The sequence below is a fragment of the Melopsittacus undulatus genome, chromosome 5 (genome assembly GCF_012275295.1).
Source record: "Melopsittacus undulatus isolate bMelUnd1 chromosome 5, bMelUnd1.mat.Z, whole genome shotgun sequence".
Classification (NCBI taxonomy): Eukaryota; Metazoa; Chordata; class Aves; order Psittaciformes; family Psittaculidae; genus Melopsittacus; species Melopsittacus undulatus.
Genome location: NC_047531.1, coordinates 51,151,563 through 51,176,981, shown reverse-complemented (window position 1 = coordinate 51,176,981; position 25,419 = coordinate 51,151,563). Strand labels below are relative to the sequence as shown.

The 25,419-nt window shown below is 40.1% G+C and overlaps 1 protein-coding gene across 3 annotated transcripts in view; it reads left to right on the top strand.

Annotated features, from left to right (window-relative positions):
- The window catches only part of TBXAS1 (thromboxane A synthase 1), a 228,635-nt gene that overhangs the window by 134,539 nt on the left and 68,677 nt on the right, over positions 1–25,419 (top strand). For all 3 annotated transcript variants that reach the window (XM_031050023.2, XM_031050024.2, XM_031050025.2), the window contains 3 exons: positions 540–628; positions 3,128–3,276; positions 4,990–5,120. In XM_031050023.2, the coding sequence (XP_030905883.2) occupies positions 540–628; positions 3,128–3,276; positions 4,990–5,120 (369 nt within the window). The remainder of the gene's footprint in view (positions 1–539; positions 629–3,127; positions 3,277–4,989; positions 5,121–25,419) is intronic.

Here is a 25,419-nt window from a genome sequence, read left to right as displayed (position 1 = left end):
TATACATGGTGTTTTTCTAATGTACAGTTCAATTTTTCAAAAGGGTGGAACAGCAGGAAGTAAATGCTAGGCCTCTGATGCTAATATCTTTACAGGACTTTGGAACTAGGGAAAATGCTATTCCTTCTGTCCTAGAGCATATATGACCTAAAGTTGATATACTGTAAATATGGATTGTGATAAATCATCAGGTGGCAGAGGAAATGCTTAAAAAGAGAGGGGGATGATTTTACTTGATAACTCTTTATGTGTATATCCAGAGGTGGGCAAGAACCAAAGGCCAGGTAAGTGACAGGGCTTCTCTTAAGCCCAGAGCTGGAGAGGGGCATCCATGTAGTGTATTATTTTTAGCAGTCAGTCCAAATGTTTCATCTTACCTGTGTGAAAGTGTCTAAGCAGACCTGTAGAGGATCCATCCTCTGGATCCTGAGACCTGAGATCTCCATCCCATCTACTCAATAAAACTAATTTAGAATAATTGATTTTTATTTTTTTTTACCATTTTAATGTTTTTTGCAATCAAATGTGTTCCTTTCTAGATGACACCACTAATAAACAAGGCCTGTGACGTCCTGCTTTGTAACTTGAAAGCCTGTGCAGATTCTGGCAAAGCTTTTGATATCCAGAGGTATGTTCAACATGCCAGAAATTAGTAGCAGATTTAAAAAAATTAAAAAAAGAGGGAAAAAAGTCACTAGCTGCAGTTATTCTAACTATGCACTTTACTGTACAAAAGATATTTTTCCCCCCTTCCTAGCTTTTATGAGTGAAGATCATACTTTAATAGGAGATGTGTCTGATAGATGCCTTTTCTTCCTGGGGGCAGCCATTGCATACTTGAGAAGTAATTTTGGAAAAGCATCTAATGTATTTCTAGCTGTTGTTTAATGAAGTTTTAACAGCTGGAAGCAGAAAGGAAAGCTGCATCAGTCCCTGTCCAGCCTGCTTTCTACAGTCTGCCAATAATGTGCAAATACAGGGATTGATCTAGTATCAAATGCCTCCAGTCCATCACCCTCTTGTTTTTTTTTTTTTTTATGTGAGGGTTTTGGGCACTTAATCATTCTTAGCGTATTCTTCCTAACCTCCTCTAATGGCACGCTAGCCTTTTGTGAACAACGGGATCCGTACTCCAGATGAGAATGCACCATTGATTTATAAAATGGCACTTTAATATTTTCCATACTGTGCTTTCTCCCATTTGTTATGCATTTAATATCCTACTATCCTTTTTTGTTGCTCTTTCATCAGAGGTCTTCACTGAGCCATTCACAACACTGTCTAGCTCCTTCTCTGAGAAGATTAATTTCTTCTTGGACCCTGTATGGTATATGAGTAGTTCAGATGTGTTTTTTCTAACAGGTGCTATTTTATATAGGCTTCATTTGCTGGTTTTGGTCAACGCCCTCTGAAGTTCTTTCTGATTTCCATCAGACTGGAGCAGTACAAATTATTTTTTCATCTAAAGAAATGCATATTTAGCCACAGTTCACCCATTTCTTTCCAAGTACCTATGTACGTGTGCACACAAGTGTATGTGTGTCAAAGAGATCTCTTTATTAAACATCTGTAGAGATCCTGTGAAACCGTGAGACATTTCACTTAGCCTGGTGGTCTGATGAAAACTGACCTTCTGAGTCCTTCCAGGCTTCTCCCTATTTTTCCATTTGTGTTTTGTCTTTGCCTGGTCTTTTAGCTATTGGTCCATGATAGGGTTTCACCTCTCAAGAGGCACTTTGGAAAAGACCTTTTGAAAGCATAAATGAATGATGTTGACCATCTCAGAATATGATCTATCAATTGTTTTATCATACTATCAGCAGGCTTGACATATATAAATGTGATTCTCATTGGAATGCTGTTTCCCAGAATTGCCTGGGGAACCATTTTTTTTTTTTTTTAGGTAAATACCCTATCTGCAACCTTCTGTCAACTTTCACGTTAGCTGTCTTTAGACAACTAACAGTTTTGTTTTGCCAGAAACACAAAATTTAGGTTTTAAGCTTTTTCAGTACCTTGGAGAGGTAGATGATCAAGTGCTTCCAAAATTGTTTCATTGTGGTTCCACCTCTTCTAACATTTCAGCTTCTGATATTTCAGCTTCTAACAATGCTTTTCATGAGTTGAAAACTCATTTGAAAAGGAGTTACTTAGCTTTGCGATTCTGTTGTTACCTTCCAGATTTGCACTGGTTTCATTAGAATGACAGTGCCCAAAGATCATACTTTAGAAATGCTGCTTCACAATATATAAAGGATATACTTGGATCGAGTCCTGTCCTTCTCATAGTGCATGCTCACTCAGGTTAAAACACCAGAGAATTTGACATTACCCTTTTGTAAGGAAACACAGAAGACCTGGTATTGAAGACTTGACCACAGATCAGAAGAATCAAATTTCAAAAATATTTTACATTTGCAGTCCATTTATCTCAAAACTAAATGTAGCTGATAATGTCCAGTAGAATTAAAGATGGTGAGACAGCTGGATAAATGGTCAGATATCCAGGGAGAGATTCAGTAAGTTCTGCAAGTTCCTAGACAATGGTCCACAGATAATTTGTAGTTCTCAAAGCATTTGCTGCTCCTCTGTAGAGATACAGACTTCACGTGGTATCAGTTCCTCTCGTTTTTCACCATGATTTTACATTACAAACAAGCTAGCAAGAAGATGAAGGATATTCTTAGTAGGAAATTTTACTTAAAGCACCTCTTGTCACTGAGAGCTTTGACTTGGACTGGTCACAGGTGTAGTTGCTGCCTTTTAAAATGAGAAATTGTCTCTTTTGTGAGGATGCATACTAAGAAAATGCTTATGAATTTCTGATAATGATTTTGCATTTGATTTCTAGGTAATAACAAATGAAACCATTTATTTTTAATAATTTTAGTTGAATTATTATGCTATATGAAAGTATATGCGCTTTGTAGAAAGAGAGAAGGTGATCATTATTGAGCACCAGAATTTGTAAGAAAGATGGAAACATCTCTTGTTGGCAAAGCTCAAATCTAAATGCAAAAAGAAAAATCAGAGGCAAAAATTAGTGTTATACGATGTTTGTAAAAGCAAGATATTAATGGATGTGTAATTTGTAACTAACAACTTACCATTCTTCAACTCCATGCAGGTGTTACAACTGCTTTACCTTGGATGTTGTTGGCAGTGTAGCTTTTGGTACTGAGGTGGATTCTCAGAAGAATCCTGATGACCCCTTTGTTAAGAATTGCAGAACATTCTTTGAAACGTCTTTGTTTAAGCCTCTCCTTATTCTAACCCGTGAGTATAGACTACCTTTGTCTACTTCTTTATGGTAATTTTCTAAAAGTCATTCTCAAACTGCAACACATGCTGGAACAGGATCAGGAAAATATATAGCAGACTTTATTTCAAAGGTGTTCAGAATGCAACCTACAGGCCAAGTATACCCTAGAGAATTCCACCATATGGTCTACTACTCTTGTCTCCATTAATGCAACTTCCTCCAGAAACTGAGAGTCTGGGAAGACAATTCTTCCAGTTGACAGAAGTGGAAGGTTTCTGGGACCTGTAGTTTCGACAGTATCTCTTTTAATACACTTCTGCATTAAAACAAAGTAACTGCCCTTTGAATCCTGGGAGTAAAGTTTTTGTGCTCCGAGTTCATTTTGTAGAGATTGAAATTCCAGTCATAAAAAACAGTGGGCTAATAATCCAGATAAAGAAAAGAGATGAAAGAGCATAAGCAGGTAGTGTAAGTTCTCTGAATTTTCTTATGGATAGCAGCAGCTGCCTAGTTGATGCCTATAAATGATAAAGATGATAAGTGCCAGCACAAGCTGTAGTTAAGAGAATGTATTTATTTTCAGGTGAATAGATAGGGAATGCAAGAATTAGGGTATAAAGCCATTTAGTTCTAGGGCATGAAAGCTCAGGCTTCATGGTGACAGTGGCCTTGTTAATGCAAGGGCAGTAAGAATCACAGCTGAGAAAGTTGCAACATAATCAAGGTTGTTGAGATTTTACTGTCTTCCTATCTAGACCCGCACACGGTAGTGTCAGGTGGCACAGTGGCAAAGTTTCCTGTGCCCATCTGATCCTGCTGGCATTACAGATTGCACCTGTACTAGCAGTACATGAACTGTTTTCTTCTGGAGTTGTGTATCCAAGATGTCCTGGGGTTAATGTTTAACCTGATTGAAAAGTGTAATTTATGACTGATCTCTGAAGGGACAAAAATGTACCTCTGTGTCTCTAAGATCGTGTCCTTTATTAAAGCATGTTCCTCTGGGGTTGGATTGCTTGGCTGATCTCTTTCTCCTCGTACATTCTGCTAGCAGCACAGGGGTTTTCTGGGTTTGTTAGTCTTAACCTATCATAAGTTAACATAACTTATAACTTATGTTAGTCTTAACCTAATATAAGTTAACATAACATAACTTTACTAAGATGCAAGGCTTCACTCAGGTTTCTAGCTCCTGACTATAAAGGCAGTGGACTGGAAACCATCCTTGTGATAACATCCTGCTTCCAGAGTCTTTGGCCTGTTTAGAGAAGCAAAATAAAATGGCAAACCAATATCCTATTATTGGTGAACTGTAAACAAGACTGACCACTTCACTATTTCATGGATCTGTGCCATAAGCTGATAGGCTAGTTCAGGATCCTTCACCTTTTTTATGTGATTGAGTAGCAGGGAAAATATTTTCCCTTTTGTTGTGGTGGCTCAGTGGCATCAAGAAGCTGAACTGAAATTCTGAAGCATTGTGGAAGCAAGCTTGAGGCATCTATCTGGCAGGTATTTCTGGCCAACATGGAATTTCTAAAAGGAAATCCTTTACCACCGTAAGGGGGTGGAAAAACAGAAAAAGAAAGAGAGGGCCAAAGAGGAAGAAACTGGTTTCACAAAAGTAACACATCCCACTTGAAGTTTTGTAATGTTAATGAAAAGAGGGGGGTATTACATGCCTTTACAGTCTGATTCAGTGTTTTCTTCTTTAAAATCTCTTACAGTTTCTTTCCCATTTATAATGATCCCATTGCTCCGGATTTTGCCAAATAGGAAACAAAAGGAACTGAATGGATTTTTTATTCAAACCATTAAAAATGCAATTGTCTTCAGACACCAGCAAGATGCAGCTGAGGTAAGGCTATTTCTGTGATAAATATAGAGATAAGCAAATGTATTGAGGAAGAACTGGGACCAGCATAAGCCTCCATTGAAAAAGCAGACTCGGACTGTTTGAACATTCAAAGCAATTTAGTGAAAATGTCATTTGTTTATTCATTTTTAGCTTTGTGTACTATTGACCAGGCTTGGTGTTGATGCAGAGTTGTTAACACATTGCAAGAAAGATTGCTTCTCTTAGTATCATTTGGGTTGACTTTTCAACACAGGCCCAGAAGGAAGGATTTATCCTGTAGAATTTTTTCTCATCCTAAAGTAAAGTGTTTTTTCTCAGGTTTTGTCTTCCTTAACAACCAGAGAAAAGGGAGCCCCCACTGAGATTATCAACCCAGTCATTACCTAGGAGCTGAGACAGGTTTCGTATTGTCCTGTGACAGTTCCTTCTGCTTTTGAAAATGGAAAGAACCTGAAGGTCTGATTAGGAGCAGACATTTGATATTGAGATGACTAAAGAGAAAGGTAGTAAATTTTAGCTGAAATGTGCAAACTAATGGGTGTTCATTATTAGCAAATCATTTGTTACCCATGTATTTCTCTTTTGTCTAGATGTAAGTACTTCCATTTTGTTAGTCTTTGCTTTAATCACTGTTTTGTGAAGTACCTGAAAGCATATGCGTTATTATGAAAGTCTTTTTTTGATATACGAAGGATTTGGAGGACAGGCATATGCTTCAGTTCTGTGATACAGAAGTTCATCAGGTCTACTTGTCCTTTTAGACCATTTTTTTTACTGGAGACTGCACATTTTATCCCTAAAAATAAGTTAACACTTAATTATGGATGATGTGTAGTGAGAAACAAAGAATATCAATGATAATTCCATTTTAAAGGTAACTAAGACAAGCTTTGCATATCAGTTGACATGAAACATGCCACAACATACACATTAAGAAGCTGTTAATATTGAAATATATGAGATGTTTCTTACCACTTTGAGGTGAAGAGCAGTTTTGATAGCACAAGAACACAGGTGAGAACAAATCCTCCCAACTTTTTCTCACAGCTTAGCCTCAGCTCTCACCTTTTAGGAAAAAATGTATTTTAATTCACCCTGTATTACATCCAGGACATATCTAAAAATCAAATTAATTTTCAAAGATTTTGGTGCTCTTTTCTTTGACTTTTTCTGCAGTGAAGTCTCACTTCTGTATTTGTTGCATCTTATTGCCACATGCTTCTTATCTTTCTTCCAGCCCACCTCTATGGGTCTTTGCCCAGTCAGCCTTTAGGTCTTTGTCTCCATCCTTCTTTACATCCAAAAGACTTGCAAGCATCACTGACCAGCCACCAATGATTCGTGATTCATAAACATGGTTCTTGGGCACTGAGTGCTGGTGGAATATTTTCTAACATGGATGGTGTATCTAAACTGCTTGTATACACGTCATTTCTAGTGCACAGATCCAGTGTGAACTTACAATGGCATACTGGCATGGCTGTATATATGAAGAGTTTTGAATCAAAAATTCATGCCAAAGGGTTTTCATGAAAAGTCTGTTCTGTGTATCAATTATAAAAGGATAAAAGGGATAATGGAACAATCTAGTGTGGATTTAAAGTAGTTAATATATTAACTACTATGAATGAAATACAATGTATGCAATTTCTGTGGCAGTAGCACTGCTGCTAATTTAGCATGGGCTAAATCCTTCACTATACTGTAGGTGGTCATTCCCTCAAGCTACAGACTGAGATGAAGGGCAGCATGTGGGTATGGGTAGGAGAAAACACAAAGAAAAGCATGATTGTAGTATAAGAGGCAGTATTCTCTCCATATGAAGCCTGTTTGCAGGTTTCAGTGTTGACGGAGCAGAGGTTTAAGGTTATATTGGAAGGGAAGTTGGGAGGTGCTATGAGAGATAACACATGGCCATAGCTACCTATTATCAGGGCAATGTGGAGGAAAGTACAAGGTCCATGTTTGCTTAACAGTGTGTGTGCAAGTCCATGACTGGCTGTGGTCCCTCCTGCTCCTGGGCTTCTGCCCAGTTGGCAAAATTGGCATATGGGAGCTATTTCAAACACTGGGAGTAAGACACTTAGGACCAGATTTCTGGGAGTGCATTAAGTCCCCTTTGCAGTTCAGGATCATTAACATGGCTTTTAAAATCAACTGGAAAGTTTGGAACTTCCTTTTCTTCCCCCCTTTTCACCCCCTCTCTTGTACAGCTTAGAATTTTGACTATTTGAGGTTGGTTGGTGGCACATGAGTTCTGTCACAAGTATAGGCAGCTTAACAGTTTGCTAGGAAAATAAAAATGGTGTGTGAAACAGATCAAAATGCAGCTGTGTCCAATTTAATGCAGAAACATAATTTGTAGAGATTAGGTGCCCCAGATAGCTCTGCATTTATGGGCTGTGTCTTAGGTCTCAAATGATGAAATGCACCCACTGAAGTCAGTCAGAATTTTGGCATGGAATATTAATGAGGCCAAGATAGAACTGGTAGCTAATGATTGTTTCTGCTAGTAACTGGAGCTAAGAGTAATGTCTTTTGGTCTCCCTGTGCTGCATTAGGCCAGTGGGTACTCATAGAATCATAGAATAGTTAGGATTGGAAAGGACCTCGAGATCATCTAGTTCCAACCCCCCTGCCATGGGCAGGGACACCTCACACTAAATCATATCACCCAAGGCTTCATCCAACCTGGTCTTGAACACACCCAGGGATGGAGCATTCATGACCTCCCTAGGCAACCCATTCCAGTACCTCACCACCCTTACAGTAAAGAATTTCATCCTTATATCCAGTCTAAACCTCTGCTGTTTAAGTTTTAACCCTTTACCCCTTGTCCTATCACTACAGTCCCTAATGAATAGCCCCTCACCAGCATCCTTACAGCCCCCCTTCAGATACTGGAAGGCTGCTATGAGGTCATGAGTTTGCCACATTCCTAGATGTTACATTGTGTGCATCATTTACTCCTCACTGATTTTATCACCATTAAAAATGCTTTTGGGGAGAAAAAAAAAAAAAAAGCCTTTGGAGCAAGCTGTAGAACAATGGAAAGCTCCAGGAAAAGTGAATCAGCTGAAGCTTGTCTTCCTCTCATCTGCAGCTAGCATGAACAAAGAATAAAGAAAGGCCAAAACCAATGTGACAGGCAAAGTCAGCCTGTTATCATCCCTGTTCTATCAGTAAGTGAAACAATGCTTCTGAATGCCTAAAGATAATCCCATGGGCAGATAGTAATTTTACACCCAGGTTTAGATCTAATAATATGCTTGCAGCTTGTATTAGATCTGTGATGTCACTTTCTCTTATCCCATCGGCTAGTGCTGCAGATGTCATTTTAATTATATACTATCTTTCTGTGGTCATTCAAATAATTCTAGTCCTGGATATTCCATTCATTTGGCTTATGTACAAAAACATTTAGTGGCTGTACTTTAGAAATTTTAATATATTATATTTATTCATGGATTCCAATTATTGTAAAATGCTTTTCCTACTGTTTACAGAAGAGCAAATTCACCCTGCTCAGAAGAAGCAGCACAAATTTAATGCATCACTTAACACCTACTTTGAAGACTCCAGCAGGATTTCAGTGTTCAAATACCTTATCCTGATTATCTGCCCAGGTTTAAATTTTTCCCTGAGGCAAAATGTTTCCAGAAACAGGGCAGATAGACTGTTTGTTTACTTCAATAAATGATAGTTTGATAGATTTTCATTTAATAATCTCATATGCAAATCATTATGCATGTAAGAGTTGTTTTTCTGTCATGTTATAGCTCAGTTCTTAACCTACCAGTCTGTTTTAAATGATGATATTTAGATGAAGAGTCATTCATGGTGTTCAAAATTGAGACTCCTTTCTAAAACTGTGGGTTGAAAGCCCCCTCAGCAGATGAAAACCCAGAATTTAATTTGTAATATATAGTAATAACAACAGTTGGAATGTAGCAATTTAAGGACAGTGCAAAACATTATTTTTGGAATATTACAATAGGTGGAAAAACCTAGTTTTCAAAATATGCAACCTTTAACAAGGACAATTTGAGAGTTCATAGAAGCTAAACCACATTCTTTTGGCATTCCCTGATTTTTCCAGTCATTCTGTCTGGTGTGAATGCATAATTCAAGGTCACTAATCCATGCCAGGCAAGTAGTGATCTGATAATGTTTCTGATGATGCTCAGCTGTTTCTTGGTGGTCTCAAGCCCATTTGAAATGAGAGAGTGACAAATCACAGAGAAGTATCACCAGCACTTTATTCACTGGCATCTCAGTTGGCAGTTTAGTCAAACTGTCTGGAGAACTACAGACTACCTGAATGCTTTTGGTTTGTTTGTGGAACAGACAGAAAGAACAAATGGAGTAGAGTGTGAAAGCTGGGCTGCTGTGAACCACGCTCTCTGTGAGCTACATGGTGTAAAGCCACAAAGAAACTGTGTGCTGCTGTCAGTCCTGGTGATGAACTGGCCTCCTGTGAATTGGTATGGCCCTGCGATGCCCTGAACTCTACTGCAGTAGGTCTAGACTAAAAGGGGTTTTCCTCTCGTCAGCAATTGCTAGTGGAGAATTGAGACCCCCTCCAATTTTCCCCACTTCCCATCCTTGCTCCCAGCCAATTCTTTCCACAGTCCCAGGAAGGGCAGTCTGCTCTGCTGTTCCCAGGCTGCCCATACCCCTGGGCAGGCACAAGTGATTCATGGTGAGTGGAGATCCTTTGGTTTTCCAGCATCAGCCATGAAAGCCTAAAAAAGGCCAGGAAACTGAATTTTGAGGAAGTCTGAAACTAAGGTGTTTAAATGCTTGCAAAGGTGAGAGAGCTGCCCTTTCACTACAGGCTATCAGTAGAAATGTGCTATGAGAAGGTGGTATCTTTTAATATCTGTCTGGGAAATGGTGGCCTGGTTATGACTTTAATCTCTTGAACACCAATTCCCAGGGAAAAATGTGTAATGAGCTCCCCTAAATGCTTTACCTAAGGGGAAGAGGGACATGTGTATGTGTACCTGCATTCTAGAGGATAAGGGACAATCTGAAAACCTAATTACTGTGGCGCTCTGTTCTTTTCTCTTCCTTCCCCACCAGTTCCCTAGAGTTTTTCCTTTTCATGAACTAATAAACTATTTTATTCAAGAGCTGCTTGAAATGAGTTGAGCAGAGGTAATCCTTCTGAAAAAGTCTGATCTTCTCCTTGTCAAGGGAAAACTGTACAATTACTAAGAAAACTTAGTTAAAAATTTGCTAACTACTATGTACATTCCAGGAGCTGTGTGTGTGTTTGAATTGTGGAAATGCAGTACAGATGTTAAAAAGTAAATATTTTTCTAAGGAAACAGCAGATGGGAGGATTAGACACCTAATAGTGTGCAATTTTCTTGCCTTGTAGAAAACCAAGAGAAACTTGTTTATATTTGAAAGGTGGTGTCCTTTTAAGGATACACACTCTATGGCAGTGTTTAAATAATCCATTTTTATTTATTAATAAAGCAATAGTAAAACAAAGGATCAGACTGGTCCTGTTATTTTCCTAAGTCTGTAGAAAGAATGCTGCCATTCTGTTTCACTGAACTGTTCTCACGGTTTGATCATGTCATTATCCACTGCCTTTTTCAGAGGGAAATGTGAAGTGGGCTTTCCAGAAATGTACATGTGTGTCTTAAAAATAGGGAGGGATTTTGTGGGATTTTGCTAACTACAGGGTTTGAACTCAAATCTCAAACCTGTATCTCTGCTGTTTTAAGCAAAAAGAATATGTTAAAAATCTTTTGAACATTAAATCTGATATCTGTGCTTGGACAGCACAGAGTTATTTTAAGAGGGGAAAAAGTGGCATTATGTTAAAAGGCATTTTAGTTATTCACCTGCTTTTTAAAATCAAGCCATTACTGCTTGCTTTTAAAATGGTGTTCCATCCTTCCCACTTTGAACAAAAGTCCTTCTTTTTAAAATATTTTTCTTAAAGATGTAATGAATTTTACAACTTCCTCAGGATTTCTTAAGTGGGCGTTTAAACATAGCAAGTCCTCAAAACCTTGAATGGAGATGAGCTTGAAATCCCTATTACTTTAGGTCACCGTTTAAATTTCTTCATCAGACTGCTGTTATCTTTCCAGCAATGAATTGCAGCCTTACAGAATGAAATCTTTTGGTTTCAGGCCTGGGCTGATGTGTCTAGCTGAGGTGCTTTCATCCTGAAATGCAGTTCTGCAGTCCCTCTGCTCGCAAGAGATCAAGGACAGAATAAGTAACAAGAACGGCAACTTTCTTGCCTCCCTGAGGCGTGTTGATGGGGAAGCAGGCAGTTTTGCATTACTGCTACATCTGTCCCAGTTCTGCAGCCCAGCACACCTGTGAGCCCAGTGCTTTACGAGCACTGCAGTCACAAGAAGATAGCAAATGTCTACTTGATTACCAGCTGCCAGCAAACACGTACCAGGTCTAACGCTCGGACTTTTGCTCTTATCACACCAACTCTATTGCCTCCTTGCTTATGGATCAGAGGACTTTATAGGTCCTAGGCAAGGAACAGGCAGATGGTATCATGTATTTATGATCTGCCCCACTCCACCAGACCCTACAGCAACCGTAATGTAATTATGGCACCTGGGACGCTCTTCAATACCTCCATCTCTTCCCACTCTCTTTTAGTCTTTTTAATTGCTACTGTATACCTTCATTTCTTCTTTATGGGGTGACAGAAGCAGTGTCCCTATCTCATGTTTCACAATTTTGCACTTCAGCTAGAGTGTGGGGTTCATATGCCATCATACATATGAGCTATCTCATTGACTTCTTGGAGCACATGACACAGTTTGCAAGAATACAGACTTGTACCAAAGGACAGAAATGAAATCAAAGCACCAGAGTGTTCATACTGATGAGGCTGGTGAAGTTTTTGTGTGCCCAGAGTTGCCAAGAATGGTCTTGCAGACAGTACTGAGAAAAATGTGTCTGCAGGAAAACCTAAGCTCACTGAGAGATATGTGGTGGAGCTCCTTCAGAGGGCCTTCCAAAAAATGTTACTCTGCCCCTTTCCGGGGAACTCACTTTAGCAGCATTAATCCACAGGAAGTCATTAAGCCAACAGAATGCCTTCAGAGTTATAGGGAGGAAGGCCTTATGCTTCTGTCAATAATGTTTGGATGCATTTTTCTCCTGTTTTCACCAGCCAGTGAAGGAAGTGAAGATGGACATTTGGCTTTGCTGATCTACAGCATATGAGAAACATCTTTTAATTGAGAAGGGTGGGATTTTTAGTGTTGAAAAAAGGCTTTTTCATCAGAGCAAAAATAAATAAACCCACATGCTCAGTTGTTGGTAATGTCAAGGGTTTTAGTGACTTTTAAAAATTGTGTTTGTCTGGTAAAAGCAGTCACTTAAAATGCTGTTTATAAAAAAATCCAGGCCAAAAGATAGCTTAAGGACTCTTACAAATAATGTTTGTAGTAAAATTTCTTTGAAAAACTGGAGGAGGAAAGAACTGAAAGGCAAACCTCTCTTTAAAAAAAAAAAAAACACTCCATCATTAAAGGGGAAATCAAAAGTCCTTGGGTTTGTTTTTTTTTTGTCCAGCCCTACTTACACCCCCTTCTAGGTGCTGGTTGTTGTGGCTGTACCCTGCTTTCCCTGTTCTTGATATTGAAGGGGAAGGAGCAGTTACAGCTCTGTTTTATGTGTCCATAAAAATAAGAAGGGCAAGAGGTAATTGTGCTTTGAAAGTGGGATGCAGCAAATACCTGTCTGAGTCACTAAGCTTTGTGGTGACCTGATCATCAGAGGCAAAAAACAGATGAGGAAGCCAAAAAAAAAAGGCGGATGTTCCCTAAAGGGTCTGGGTCTCTTGCTTCTCCTCTGCAACCTGGACCTGGCCTACCCCATCATGAATTTTTTCCTTTACCCTACCTTCTGAGGGCATGGGGACCCTGTGCTTGTTATCCAGAGAAAAGTTAAAACATTGAAAAACCTGTTTATGCCTGTGGTAATTCCCTGTGGGCAATAACGTCAGTGCTGGCCACTTGTCCCAGCCTGATCCTGTGCTAGTAATGAGTATTCGCAGCATGCATTTCAATGTCTGATTAAATCTTTCTGAAAGGCCATCTGTTTGAGGAGGAGGATGTGGCATAAGCTTTAATACTTTTTATACCTAGTACTCAATACTGCTGTTTCATGACCTTAGACATAAAGTTTGTCCCCTTGTTAGTTAGCATCTCTCTTGGTGCTCTAATCAGAGGAAGTAATTGAGTAAAGGTGGATGCAACCTGTTGGGTCACTGTGTGTCTTTGGGGAAATGTTTCTGAGTGTTGGGTCACAGAAGTTGCACATACTCAGTGGGACTTTGTTGTGTCCAGGGCTGAGAAAAAGGTATGTGTTTCTTGAGAAGGGAGTAAAGCATCTGCAGCTGTCTTTCTTTCATAGCTCTGGGAGCAGAATCTGGTGTAGTCTTATATCTGTTGATACATGTCAAATCAGTAAGTAATGTGGCCTTTCTGCTGCGTGTTCTCATCTGTGCAAAATACTCAGCCTAACTGGTGTTATATCTGTCTTTCAGGGCTTTTCCTATAGACTTGGAAGCAGAGTTTCCCTTTGCGATACCCTCAGCATGAAGTAAATCTTCTTCAACGTGTCTTTTACCACTTCCTGTCATTTGATTTCTTTCATAATATGGTCTCAGTATTCATTGCATTGGCTGAAGGGACAAAAAGTCACCCTGAAGTTGTGTATGTTCACTTTTTTTTTTGTAACTTCTCTCTCTTACATTTCCTCATCTCTTCTGTATGTTACTCTTGCTGTGGGTCCCTCCCAAGTTTCTCAGAATATCCTACTGAAAGCCCTTCCTTTTTCCTGCTTCATCTGTGATCTGCTCTTCACCCAGGGTGTAGGGTTTTCAAATCAGCAAACAAAGGGAATCTTGCTATGAGATTAAATCATCTGAAGATTAATTTTCTGCATAAGAGGGTGGTGGCCTTTAATGCCAAGGTGGAATATGAGATCTAATCTTCATTACATAGCCGTCATTTCTTTTCTCTTTTTACTTTTGATCTAAATCTATAAGAGTTCTAGGGACTGGAACTGGGAGCTTTGTGTATTTATGTTATCAATGCAATAGCATGTTTGGGTACTTTCCTTCTACAAACAGACTTTATTCTGATGTGTAACGAGAGCATGGCGTCTAAATTCTTATTAAAAAATCACAGTTTTACTGATCTAATTGCAATAACAGAGCTCTCCCTTTCTCTATCGTTTTAAACATTTTTATTTTTTATCTTTTCATATTTAATCTTTTTTTACTTTTTTTTCTTTTATCTATTATTGGTTCACCTTCCTTCCTCCCTGAATTGTTGCCAGAGCTAGGAGGGGAAGTTGTAGCACTTATGGTATTAGCGGATGATCTTCAAATTTGTCTCAGTAAGTCTCTCTGTGTCTCTGTTTGCCTACAGTGACCCCTCTCAGCCCCACGCACTGCTGCCTTCTTGCAATACAATATGACCTTTTCTGCAGCAGTTCTGAAAAAGCTGTTCCATGATATTTCATTCTGACTCAACCGTTTTGTCCATCTGTTGACATGTTTTGATCTCTGGAGATTTTTCCCTTGATTATCTCAACTGTTGGTATCTACTTTGCACTCCTTTGATCTTTCTCCCTTTTCTCTTGTGTCTACTTATCTTAGTAGATCCATATGCCTACTTAAAAGAGACACTGACAGCCTGACTTGCCAAAGGCAGAACCACTTTTGTGACCAGCTTTTGAACCTGGTGCAAGTTGGTCTGACCATCTCAATGCACTTTGTTTGCTGGGGCAATTTTCTTGCTGCCACCATGCCCAGGCTGGCCCAGGGGCTGCCTTTTCCCCTTTCTGCCTGCTGGAGCCAGCAGAGCCTGAGGCCTTTGCTAGCCCCTATCCACTCATGTCCATATCTGGATTTTTGAGTATAATTTAACATTAGATTTACTTATTATGGAAAACAACAGATTGTCTGTCACTGGAAACCTTGAGGAGAGGCTTCCTAAAATGTGCCCTTGATGTCAGCTGGCTGCGAGGCAGGAATCCCCTCGTGGCATTCCGCTATCTGAGGAGCCTGAACTTTTGCGGTGATTCTTCTCCCTCCCCTAAAGTCTGCCTAGGAAATCCTGTATCTACAGTAGTCAAAGGCAGCCCTGCCCTCACTTCACAGGGCCTGCGGTGACTGTGCAGGGCTTTTTCTCCACTTTCTTCACAGCAGCTCTTTCCTTTTTCCCTCCCACTGGGATAAGCAAGCTATATCTAAGAGAGACAGAGACTAGAAGGGAACCGAGTACCTCCTTTCTCAAACACAAATGTACACTTTTTAGTAATGTAATCCCAATTAAAAACATACCAATTAAAATGGGCTTTTTAGTAGGTCTCTAGGGAGAGGGAGCCATAATTCACATTAAAATGTAAAGCCTCAGAAGCAGGAAGAGCTAGGTGCATTGCAAGTGCCCAAATATTCAGTGATTTTAATTACAGTGGAAACTTGATAAATTGCTTTGTGCCACAATCTATTATTAACAGCTTAATGAATATCACTGCTGCCTGTTTTAAAGTGCTCCATGGTGAACATTACTGTCAGTATTTCAGTTGCAAACTCTGATTTTTAGCATGTTTGTAACTTGGCCGCTTAAAAAGAGGAGGAGGGTGAAAGTCTGCAGGCTTGGCTTTGGGTCTGCGTAAGTCTTGGGCTGCAGCATCCCAAAAGAGAGACAGGTGGAAAGATGGACCTTTTGTGTGTTACCAGTATTAGGACTGGCCAGGGATTAAATGTGTTTCTTGCACAGTTTAAGAGCAATGTTGCAGCTCTTTTTTCAGCATGCAAAGGGCCCTTATAGAATCATAGAATGGTTTGGGTAGGATGGGACCTTAAAGCTCATCCAGTTCCAACTCCCTGCCATGGGTAGGGACACCTCCCACTAGACCAGGTTGCTCAAAGCCCTGTCCAGCCTGGCCTTGAACACTACCAGGGGTGGAGCAGCCACAGCTTCTCTGGGCAACTTCTGCCAGGGCCTCACCACCCTCACAGGGAAGAGTTTCTTCTTAATATCGAATCTAAATCTCCCCCCTGGCAGCTTAAAGCCATTCCCAATTGTCCTATGGCAAGCTGAGGGCTCACCAGGGCACTGGGCTACTTTGACAAGTACTGTTTCATTGCGCAATACCCAGTAGGCTAGAGCACTGTTTGGGGTGTCTGTTCAGGAGTAAAAGGAAATGGTGGTGTGACAGCCCATGATCAAGTATGCTGATGAGCTTAATTTGGAGTGAGAAAAGCGTAATTTGATTCAAATTTTCCAATTTTTATCTAGCAAAAAGCTGATTTGAGGTCTGGAATTAGGCACGTCCTTTTGGGAGCACTGAAATATAAATTAGGATTGTGCTCAGATTTCAGGGATGAAACTTTTTTTCCTTGACAGTTATTATGGCTGTAATGACATTAATGTTAAGATGCTGTATATTGTATATTTATAGTAAACTGCTACCTTTCCCCCCTCCTTTTAAAAAAAGCTTTATATTTCAAGGATAAATGTTATTATTAGGAATATTATTATTTTAGATGCTAACAGCATGTATAGTGGGCTTATAGTTGCACCCCATTGAAGTATAAAGCTGTAAGGATTTAGATAACCATGGTCTGGCTTCTATGAGATTTCTTATTTATTGTGGGTGTTCTGTTTTCACTTTGCACTTGGTTGTGTGGTCGAAGCAGAGGGTCACAGTCCCAAAAATGGGGTTACTGCCAGGTGTTTGACAAAATCTTGACAAGATCTAAGTGAGATGCAAGGTAGATTTCAGGACAGAAATGACCAGAAACTGCTCTTCTGACTCAGTGCTCTTCAGAGAAGTCACAAGTGCCTGTACAGGATAAACATGATTCATATGAATGTGACTGATGTCTTGGTTTTGCTGTTATTATTCTGATTATGTTTTCCTGGAAAACAACAAAAGCATGTTCGCTTTCACCATCTCAGACATGGCAGCATTATTCATAATGATGTTAACATGCATCCTGCCAATTACATAGAGCTTTCCCAGTTTGTTATATCAATAATTACACATAGGATTATTATATTTTTTTTCCTTGTGAAAAATCTTTCATTGGCAGAGGAGTAATGATGCCTGTAAGTTGTTTAAGTATTGCTCAGTCAGGGATATATAAGATGTGGGACATGTCCTCATATTTTGGGGGAGAAAGACAGCTACTATTCTGGCATGCTGTCAGTATTCATGTGTTTCTGAACTTGTAATTGTTTTTTTTTTTTTAGCCTGACTTTAGGAAGCATTCCAGACCACAGAACTGCCTGACTGTCATTTTTCATGGATCCCTGTACCAGCAGAGGACAAAGTGGCATGAAATACATAAAATGCCATCTAATTTTGCTTTTGGTCCCTAATTCACGCACACATGCTTCTTTTGTGTGTTTATCAGTATGCACAAAATGTGTATATGTGTGAGATAATAGCTGTGTAAATATTAGAAAGTCATACTGAAACTCTGAGGGGAGAGCAGGGGGAGAATCCTTCCTGCTACCAAGGAGCCATCTATTGGATAAAACCCATAACTGAACAGAGCATCCATGCAACTGCAAAGGATAACACAATTTGTTATTGGTCACCAGGTGTCTCAAAAGAATCCTTTTCTTCTCAATGTTGCTTTTATACCCACTGCGTTAGAAACCTGTGCCCCTTCATGCACGCAAGTGGAGATCAGATATAGGGGCGATTTATGTAATATTGGTAAAAGCCAATTTAATATAGCCTAATGTACACTGCAGGCCTGCTTATGGATGGATAAGCCAGCTGCAGGATTGCCTGGGAGTAATGGAGAAGCATTGGTCAGAGAAGTAATAGAAAAATGTTTTTTCCATATTATTAATGAAGAACATAAATAACATTAACTGTCCTTTCTTTACACCAGTACATGTCATTTCCATCAGTCTCACAGACATAATTAAAGTAGTTAAAAAATATATAATTTTTTTTTAGTTACCCAGAATTACTGAAGGCCATCACAAAACCAAATAATGAGGTGTTCCTTCCCTCAAAACGTATGCAATCTATATGTAATGTGATGCAGAAAGAGAGCATCTTGAACATACCATGGGGAGGGCTGAGAGGGGACAGGATGTGAACAGTGAATTCCAAGGATGGCCCTGAAATGTCCTGATGACTCTTCAAAATGAGTAGTAGGACTTTGCAAGCATGCTAAAGAGAGCATATGGGACAGGAAAGACAAAGGATAAAGAAGCAATAACGAGATTCCTGTGCATTTTCTTGGATGTCAGGAAACAGCTAAAACCAGAACTCATTATTATTGGGAATTAAATTTAAGCAAATACAGTTATAACCTGTGGCAAAAAGAAAAGGAAGAGAGGGTTGCCTGCAACAGCAGCTTTTAGTCAACAATTTGAGTCAACAGAGGGTCAAGCTTCTGAGTGTCAGACCCTTAGTCTAAAGCACTCCCTTCCTGCATCCTCCCTTCCTCCTGCAAATAGCAGAGGGGAGGAGGGTCGAATGGTTTAGTGGGAACCCAGATAAGCTTTGGGAGAGGATGTGTGCATACAGTGTGCAGCAGTGTGGTCAGCTTATTGCTGAGGCGGGAGTTGGTGTCTATTCCACACACTGGCATGTATGGGGGATCTGTCCTGTTCTTCTTCCCCAGCACCCAGTTATTTCATCTCATGCTATATTTGACCAGTGTTTGTTTGCAGAACCTCACTCTTCCACCTCCAAGCAGCAAAACACATGTGGGGCAGGAGAAACTCTGCTACTGCATGCACAAATCTAATGTTTATTGTTTGTACTCTGATAATACCAGGAGTCATTATCAGAGTGTTGTTATCCTACATGTTTTGCAAATACTGAATGAAAAGGTTGCAGTCCACTGTTATTTGTTACCAGTATCTCTCTCACCATGATGCAGGGATTAGGAAAGCTGGATAAAACTCTCTACATCCATTGCATTTTGAGCTGTTTTCTGAACCTTCCCCACATGTGCATGCGATGGAGGGAACTGTGGTGGTTCTACTGTCATGCTGTGTTTTGGCCTGAGGTGCCAACCAGCTGCCACAAAGGGCATGGAGCTAGTTTGCCGTTAGACTGAATTTTGTGGAGAAACTTAGTGCTTCTTTCATATATCCAGTTCATTCTGCTCAGCCTGGTATTGGAATGGAAAATCACCAGAGTAGGAGAAAACAGTTCATTAGTGGTGTAAATGGACCAGACTGTGGGCAATCCCTTGGTTTTGCACTGAACTACTAGAAGGGGTTCCAGCTCTCTTGCCAAGCCGTAGGTTTCCATGTGGGCACACATAATTAATGAAACAGTCAAATAGATGTATGCATTATTTTCTGTCTCACATAATTGTAGTATATCTTCATCCTAAGTACCACTTCAGCCAAGTTAGGCCTCCAGTTCGGATCTTTGCAGCTTAGAGTCAACAGGTCCACATGCTGAAGTTTAGAAGTAGCTTCCCTCTGCAAGAGCCAGGAAGAGTTACATTAGGCTTGTCTCAACTAGAAACAGTTTTTGCTCTCTCTTCATTCAATAACAATGAGATCTGAAACTCACATTTGTTTTCATCCATGAACTGTGTGGGAACATCTCGAGCAGGCAACTAACTGTTGCCTTTCAAGACCTAACCTCCCTCATGCCTCTTGCAACAGTTTAAGCTAAAGGGAGATGGGTCCCCAACAAAATCCTGGTTTTAAGAACTCCTCCCCTGCTCGATTTTCAGGTTGAAATAGGCTTGCCCATGGCTCTATAGATTACTAATGCTTTAACTTTAACTTTGCCTTTTGCAGGTTAGAGAAGGGCACAATTTTTTGAGGGAGAAACCAGCAATACCTGGGCACTCTTCTCTCACCTCATGAATAGAGACACTGCCACATGAAAATAATTTTGTATTTTTTAGCCGTATGACTTTTCTGTTATCAGCATGTTTTGTTAAAGATCAGCTGATGTAATATATCTATAGAGAGAGACACATAAACAAGTGCAGGTTGTGGAGCCTTGGACATTACAGGTGTAGCTGGGTGAAAAATTATCCGCAATATCTGCAATGAGTCACTGGAGGAAGGGAAACATCTCCAGTGATGAAAACGGTTCATTGCTGGGGTGGACTGCCTGGGGAGGCTATGGAAATCTAGAGTTTGGCTGGGTTTTTAAGAACAGGTTAGACAAACAGCTGTCAGTGTTTGTTTGGCTGATGCTGCCTCATGGCAAGGGGATGCAGTAGATAACTTGCTGAGTTCCTTCCAGGCCCCTTTCCCCCATGTGACAGTGCTTTTGCCTTAAACTCTTTGAGTCTGTGAAAATCTGTTTTCATCCTAGGTCTTAAAGGGTTTTCTGAGATCATCATTAGCTTTTCCTCACAGGGTTTTATGAGATTTGATGTGTGTTACACTGATTTTACAGATGGAGAAGCTGCATCAGTAATAACTATGTTTTAAAGGAAAAAAAAATGGAGTGCAGCTTTAAGCATCCCAGTTCTGTGGAGGTTAGTGCTTTAACTAGTAATTCGTATCAGCCACTGCTGATTTAGTGGCAAACTCAGCCAATAAAATCCATGTCACACTTCAATTTAAACTTATCCTTGGTTTTGGTTTTTATTTATTTATGTTAAAGAGCATTGGTCAGCTATAGAAGATATATTTTGTTACCATGTTTAATACTTCACATGCTCAGGTGCTTTCATCAGTTTGATGATGTTCCTGCCTCTTCTGGGTGTGCTCAGCATTTCATGTAGCATTTTTGCAGCATTATTGTAATGAGACTTCTTTTTTTCTTTCAAGTAGAAAGAAAAGGCATTTCTGTGGGCTCTGACATCAAACGTGGTGTCACTGAATACTCGCAGTGCTCCCTCATTGCTATGAACTACTGCCAGAAACTCGCGTAGGAGTTTAGTGATGATAATATACGAAAATACCAGAACAAGTCCGAAGTTATACAAAATCTTCTCAGTCTGGGGTTTCACTACAAATGTTAAGATCAGGCCAGGCTGGCAGAAGCCTGCTTGGCTTTCTGCACTGTACTCAAGAATATATTTTTCTTCTTGCTTTAAATTTACTCAGATATTTAATGCAAGTTATATTGCTTTGTAAGATATTCAGCCAATATACAATAAAAACGGTACAGTGGTTTCACCAGCTGATGTTAACAAATGCAAACAAAAGAGTTTTTTTTTTTCTACCAGCCTGGAAGTATCCCAGCCACTCTTGAACAACAGCTGTACTCTGCAGTTCAACAGACTCCAGGTCTTTTCAGAGCTGGGTATCACTCATGAGAGTATCATGAGCTCATGAGAGCTAAGTTGGGAAAGACCTTTAAGATCGTCAAGTTCAACTTCTATGCCAGGACAACCAAGACCACCACTAAACCTGTCACTGAGGGCCTCATCTGCACAGTTTTGAACACTTCCAGGGATGGTGACTCCACCACTTTCTTGGGCAGCGTGTTCCAATGCCTGACCACCCTCTCAGTGAAGAAATTGTTCCTAATATCCAACCTACATCTCCTCTGGCACAGCTTGAGGCCATTTCCTCTTGTAATCGAATCATAGAATAGTTAGGGTTGGAAAGGACCTTAAGATCATCTAGTTCCAATCCCCCTGCCATGGGGGATTGTCACAGTAAAGCATGCCACACAAGGCTTCATCCAACCTGGCCTTGAACACTGCCAGGGATGGAGCATTCACTACCTCCCTGGGCAACCCATTCCAGTGCCTCACCACCCTAACAGTATTTTTTCCTTATATCCAATCTAAACCTCCCCTGTTTAAGTTTTAACCCATTACCCCTTGTCCTGTCACTTGTACCTTGGGAGAAGAGCCCAGCCACTTTCTCTCTCCATCCTCCTTTCAGGCAGTTGTAGAGAACAATAAGGTTCCCCCTGAGCCTTCTTTTCTCCAGACTAAACAACCCCAGTTCCCTCAGCTGTTCCCCTGTACGGATCAAGGCCTCAACCTTCAGATGCACAAATTTAAGGGCTGTCAGCTCTGGCCTCCCAGTTAATCTCAGCTTCTGGGTTCAAGCACAAGGCCAAAGGAGCACCACTCTGAAATGTTATGGGACTGTATGTATCAGCAGACACTGGCTTTTCTGAGATTTCACTTTAGAAACTGAATGAAACCTGCAAGTGGTAGGGAGAGGCTGAATTTGATTCTTTCAAAGAAGTTTGGCAAAACAATAGTTTTAGTGGGACTGTATTTTGTACTTCTTTTTCAGAAGGATCTAGGTAGCTGCCTTGGTGCTTTACTTGTAACTTCAGGGTGACACAGGTTTGTCTCACGTAAGAATGGCTGTTAAATAAAACATATGAAACTGATGTGGACATTAACTAACGTAGAAGTGTTTGTACCAGTTTGTAGAAACTGAAATAATGAGAGATGATAGCTTTCTGCCTGTTAGATAAAGATTCCTGAAGCTTAGCTTCTGCTTTTCGTGAGCTACTATCAGAGCATTTGAGAAAGGCGAGGAGGGTCTGCACAGTTTATTGAGAGTGGTATTACATGTATTAGCAGCATCACATTTGTGTGACTTTTGCAGCACAGAAAGTGTTTTACAGAATACTAACCAATCATTTAATCTAGTTTGTTTCCTTGATTCATCTTTAGGTTACCTTTCATAGTTGTGATTTCTTTTGAACACAAAAAGGGGGAGCTGAACTATCAATAGTGTTGCAAAATTTGAGTGTAGTTTGCAGAAAACGCAACAGAAATCACAGCATTAACAAAAATTTCAACACATTTGGTAGATTTCCTGAAGTAATTTTTGACTTCACCTTCCAGAGAATGGCTCAATCTCTCTATCAAAAGCATAACCCAAGGGTACCCCTGGATCCCCAAAGCAGCAGGAATTTGCCTAAAGGTCAGCTGGTATGTCAATCTTACATATGAAAGCACAGTTCCCTGTTTAGGATGGAAGAAGCTGGAGACATCCCCCACCCCCCAGGACCCGTGCCTCCTGTGAGAAAAGTCATGATAGATCACACATATGAGAGATATAGCTCTCTTTTTCTGACAGCTGCAAAACTTAAAAGCAGTGATTTGAGGAGGGGTGATAGATACTGCTGGATTGGCCTTCCCCAGTATAGCATGCATCTACTCTTCCAGTGCGTAGCACGTAGCCAGCTCGTTACGGTTCTGTGCAGAATGATTTCTCTGCATGGCCAGGTGATGTTTAAGGAGTCTAATGAGAAGAATGATACAGCCCAGAACACTGGTGTCAGGAAATATATTGCAAGATGTCTATCTTGGGGAAGCTGTACTCGGGGCTTGTCTTATTATATATTTCAAAGGGGATGTCTGTGTCATCACCAGGTTAGACATGCACCCTGTCCCATGCTGCATTCAAATTAGATTTTTAGGTTTTTTCAAATAGCTTTCCATTCAGTTTTCATTAGCTTAATGATAGGCTCTGTGTTGTACGGGGGCAAAACAAGAGTCAGTCGCATTGGTACACCGTTCTTTTGAAGGAGGAACTTGTTTCTGTGGCCATTGTAATATAACTATGCAAGTGTCAGAGGACAGGATAGAGGCTGTCTTCTTTTTGTTGCTTCTGCTTTTTGTGAGGAAAATCAAATAAATGTTCCCAGTGGAAAAAGGAAGCCAGCAGCTGTATGTGATGACCAGAGAATGTTTTTGTGCAGTGACATTGTCAGTACCTGGTCTGTTGTCAAACTGGAAAAAAAAAAAGCCTTTTCTTTTCCTCCCGCTGTCAACCAAAGTGGAGAAAACCCCTGTGAATTTTCATGAGATACCTTTTACTCATTTCCAGCACTTAACAATCCAATTATATTTGGTTTTATGCTAGTGTTTGCCTCTATTGCCATTGTTAGGTTTTTGAGTCAGAGTGATTTTTCCATCCTGATGGTACAGATGAAAAATATGTTTCATTATGACTGGTTATAACCCTGGAAATCTTTTCTCTCGCTTGGGTTGATGATGATTTTTTATGTTTCATTCTGTACTGATGCCTAAAGTGAAGTAGAATGAACCATAAGGAAGCTTTGTGAAAATATAACCCCTTCTACTCTGCAGAATTATATTGAAAAAAGCTTGTATCTTTCTAATTTTATATGTTGGGGTTTTTTCCCCTACTATTATTCAAGTCATTTTTACAAATGAATGTTGTTTTCGTAAGATTGTTTATGAAGCCATTGCACTTAGCAACCCCTGTTCACCTGTGAACAAATTGCATGCTGCAGATAAGGAATCTAGTAGTTTCTCGATAGGGTGACCTTATAAACAGATTCTGCAGCAAGGCAAGCTTTTAAATTCCTAACCAAATATATTATGTGAGTAACAAAAAGAGCTCCTCAAAATGGCCACAGAGGCATTTCAGAGCACATTCTTGGGAATATGCACTTGTGCTACCATTCATTAAGTTTGCTTTCAGCAAACATCCCCATGAATGAAATTTTATTCACTAGTCATTTTGATTAGTACTTTAATATCATAACAATAACCAGATGTTTTGTATAGGGCCAGGACCTGATTTTGTCTGAGGCTGGAGAAATATCTTATCAGGTCTCCAGAGCATGTATTGTCTAAATATAAGACCAGACCCAGCTAACAGCCCATGACTGGGAATTGCAAACCCTCAGAGGCTAGGATGGATGCAGAATCATACCAAATGTTATACCATTTGAACTACAGTATGTTGCAGTGTTACAAGTCCACTGAATATGAATGTAATTATGTATTTCTATGATACAAAGGTAGTTTTGGTGATGATAATTAGTTTTATGAATAAAAGTGAGTATCTACAGATGCAGTTCATTACTATGCCAGACTAGTTTGATTGATTGTTTAATTGATTGATTTCTTGGCTTCGCATGCGAAGATTTGGGAAGGGCTTTAACCACGCTTACTGCAAGCACGATGACCAAGGGCATGTGGGATATGCAAATCTGGTTGGAAAAGGTTGTTTAGGTAATCAGGGAGTGTCTGACCAGGACTGTCATCTCCTGAGTAATCTCGAGCTATCCATGTACTGGTCCGCCCGCATGCAAGGTTGGATCTGCAGCTTCCCATGCACCTTGTCACCTACTGATTTGACCCTCACCTGTCCATACATACAAGTGAGAGTAAACCCTTCCAGCCTGCACAGGAGATTTTTTAGGTGAGGCGCAGCTTGGCCTCACCCTTTACACCTGAGGTTTAACTCCCAGGCCTCGCGAGCTAGGACGGTGACAGCAAAGTCCTCAAGTCATAGGTTTTGTAAGAGTGCCCTTCGCTTAGATGGAAGACCATATAAGGCTGGATGAGCTCCATCAGCCCAGGTTTGCAGAT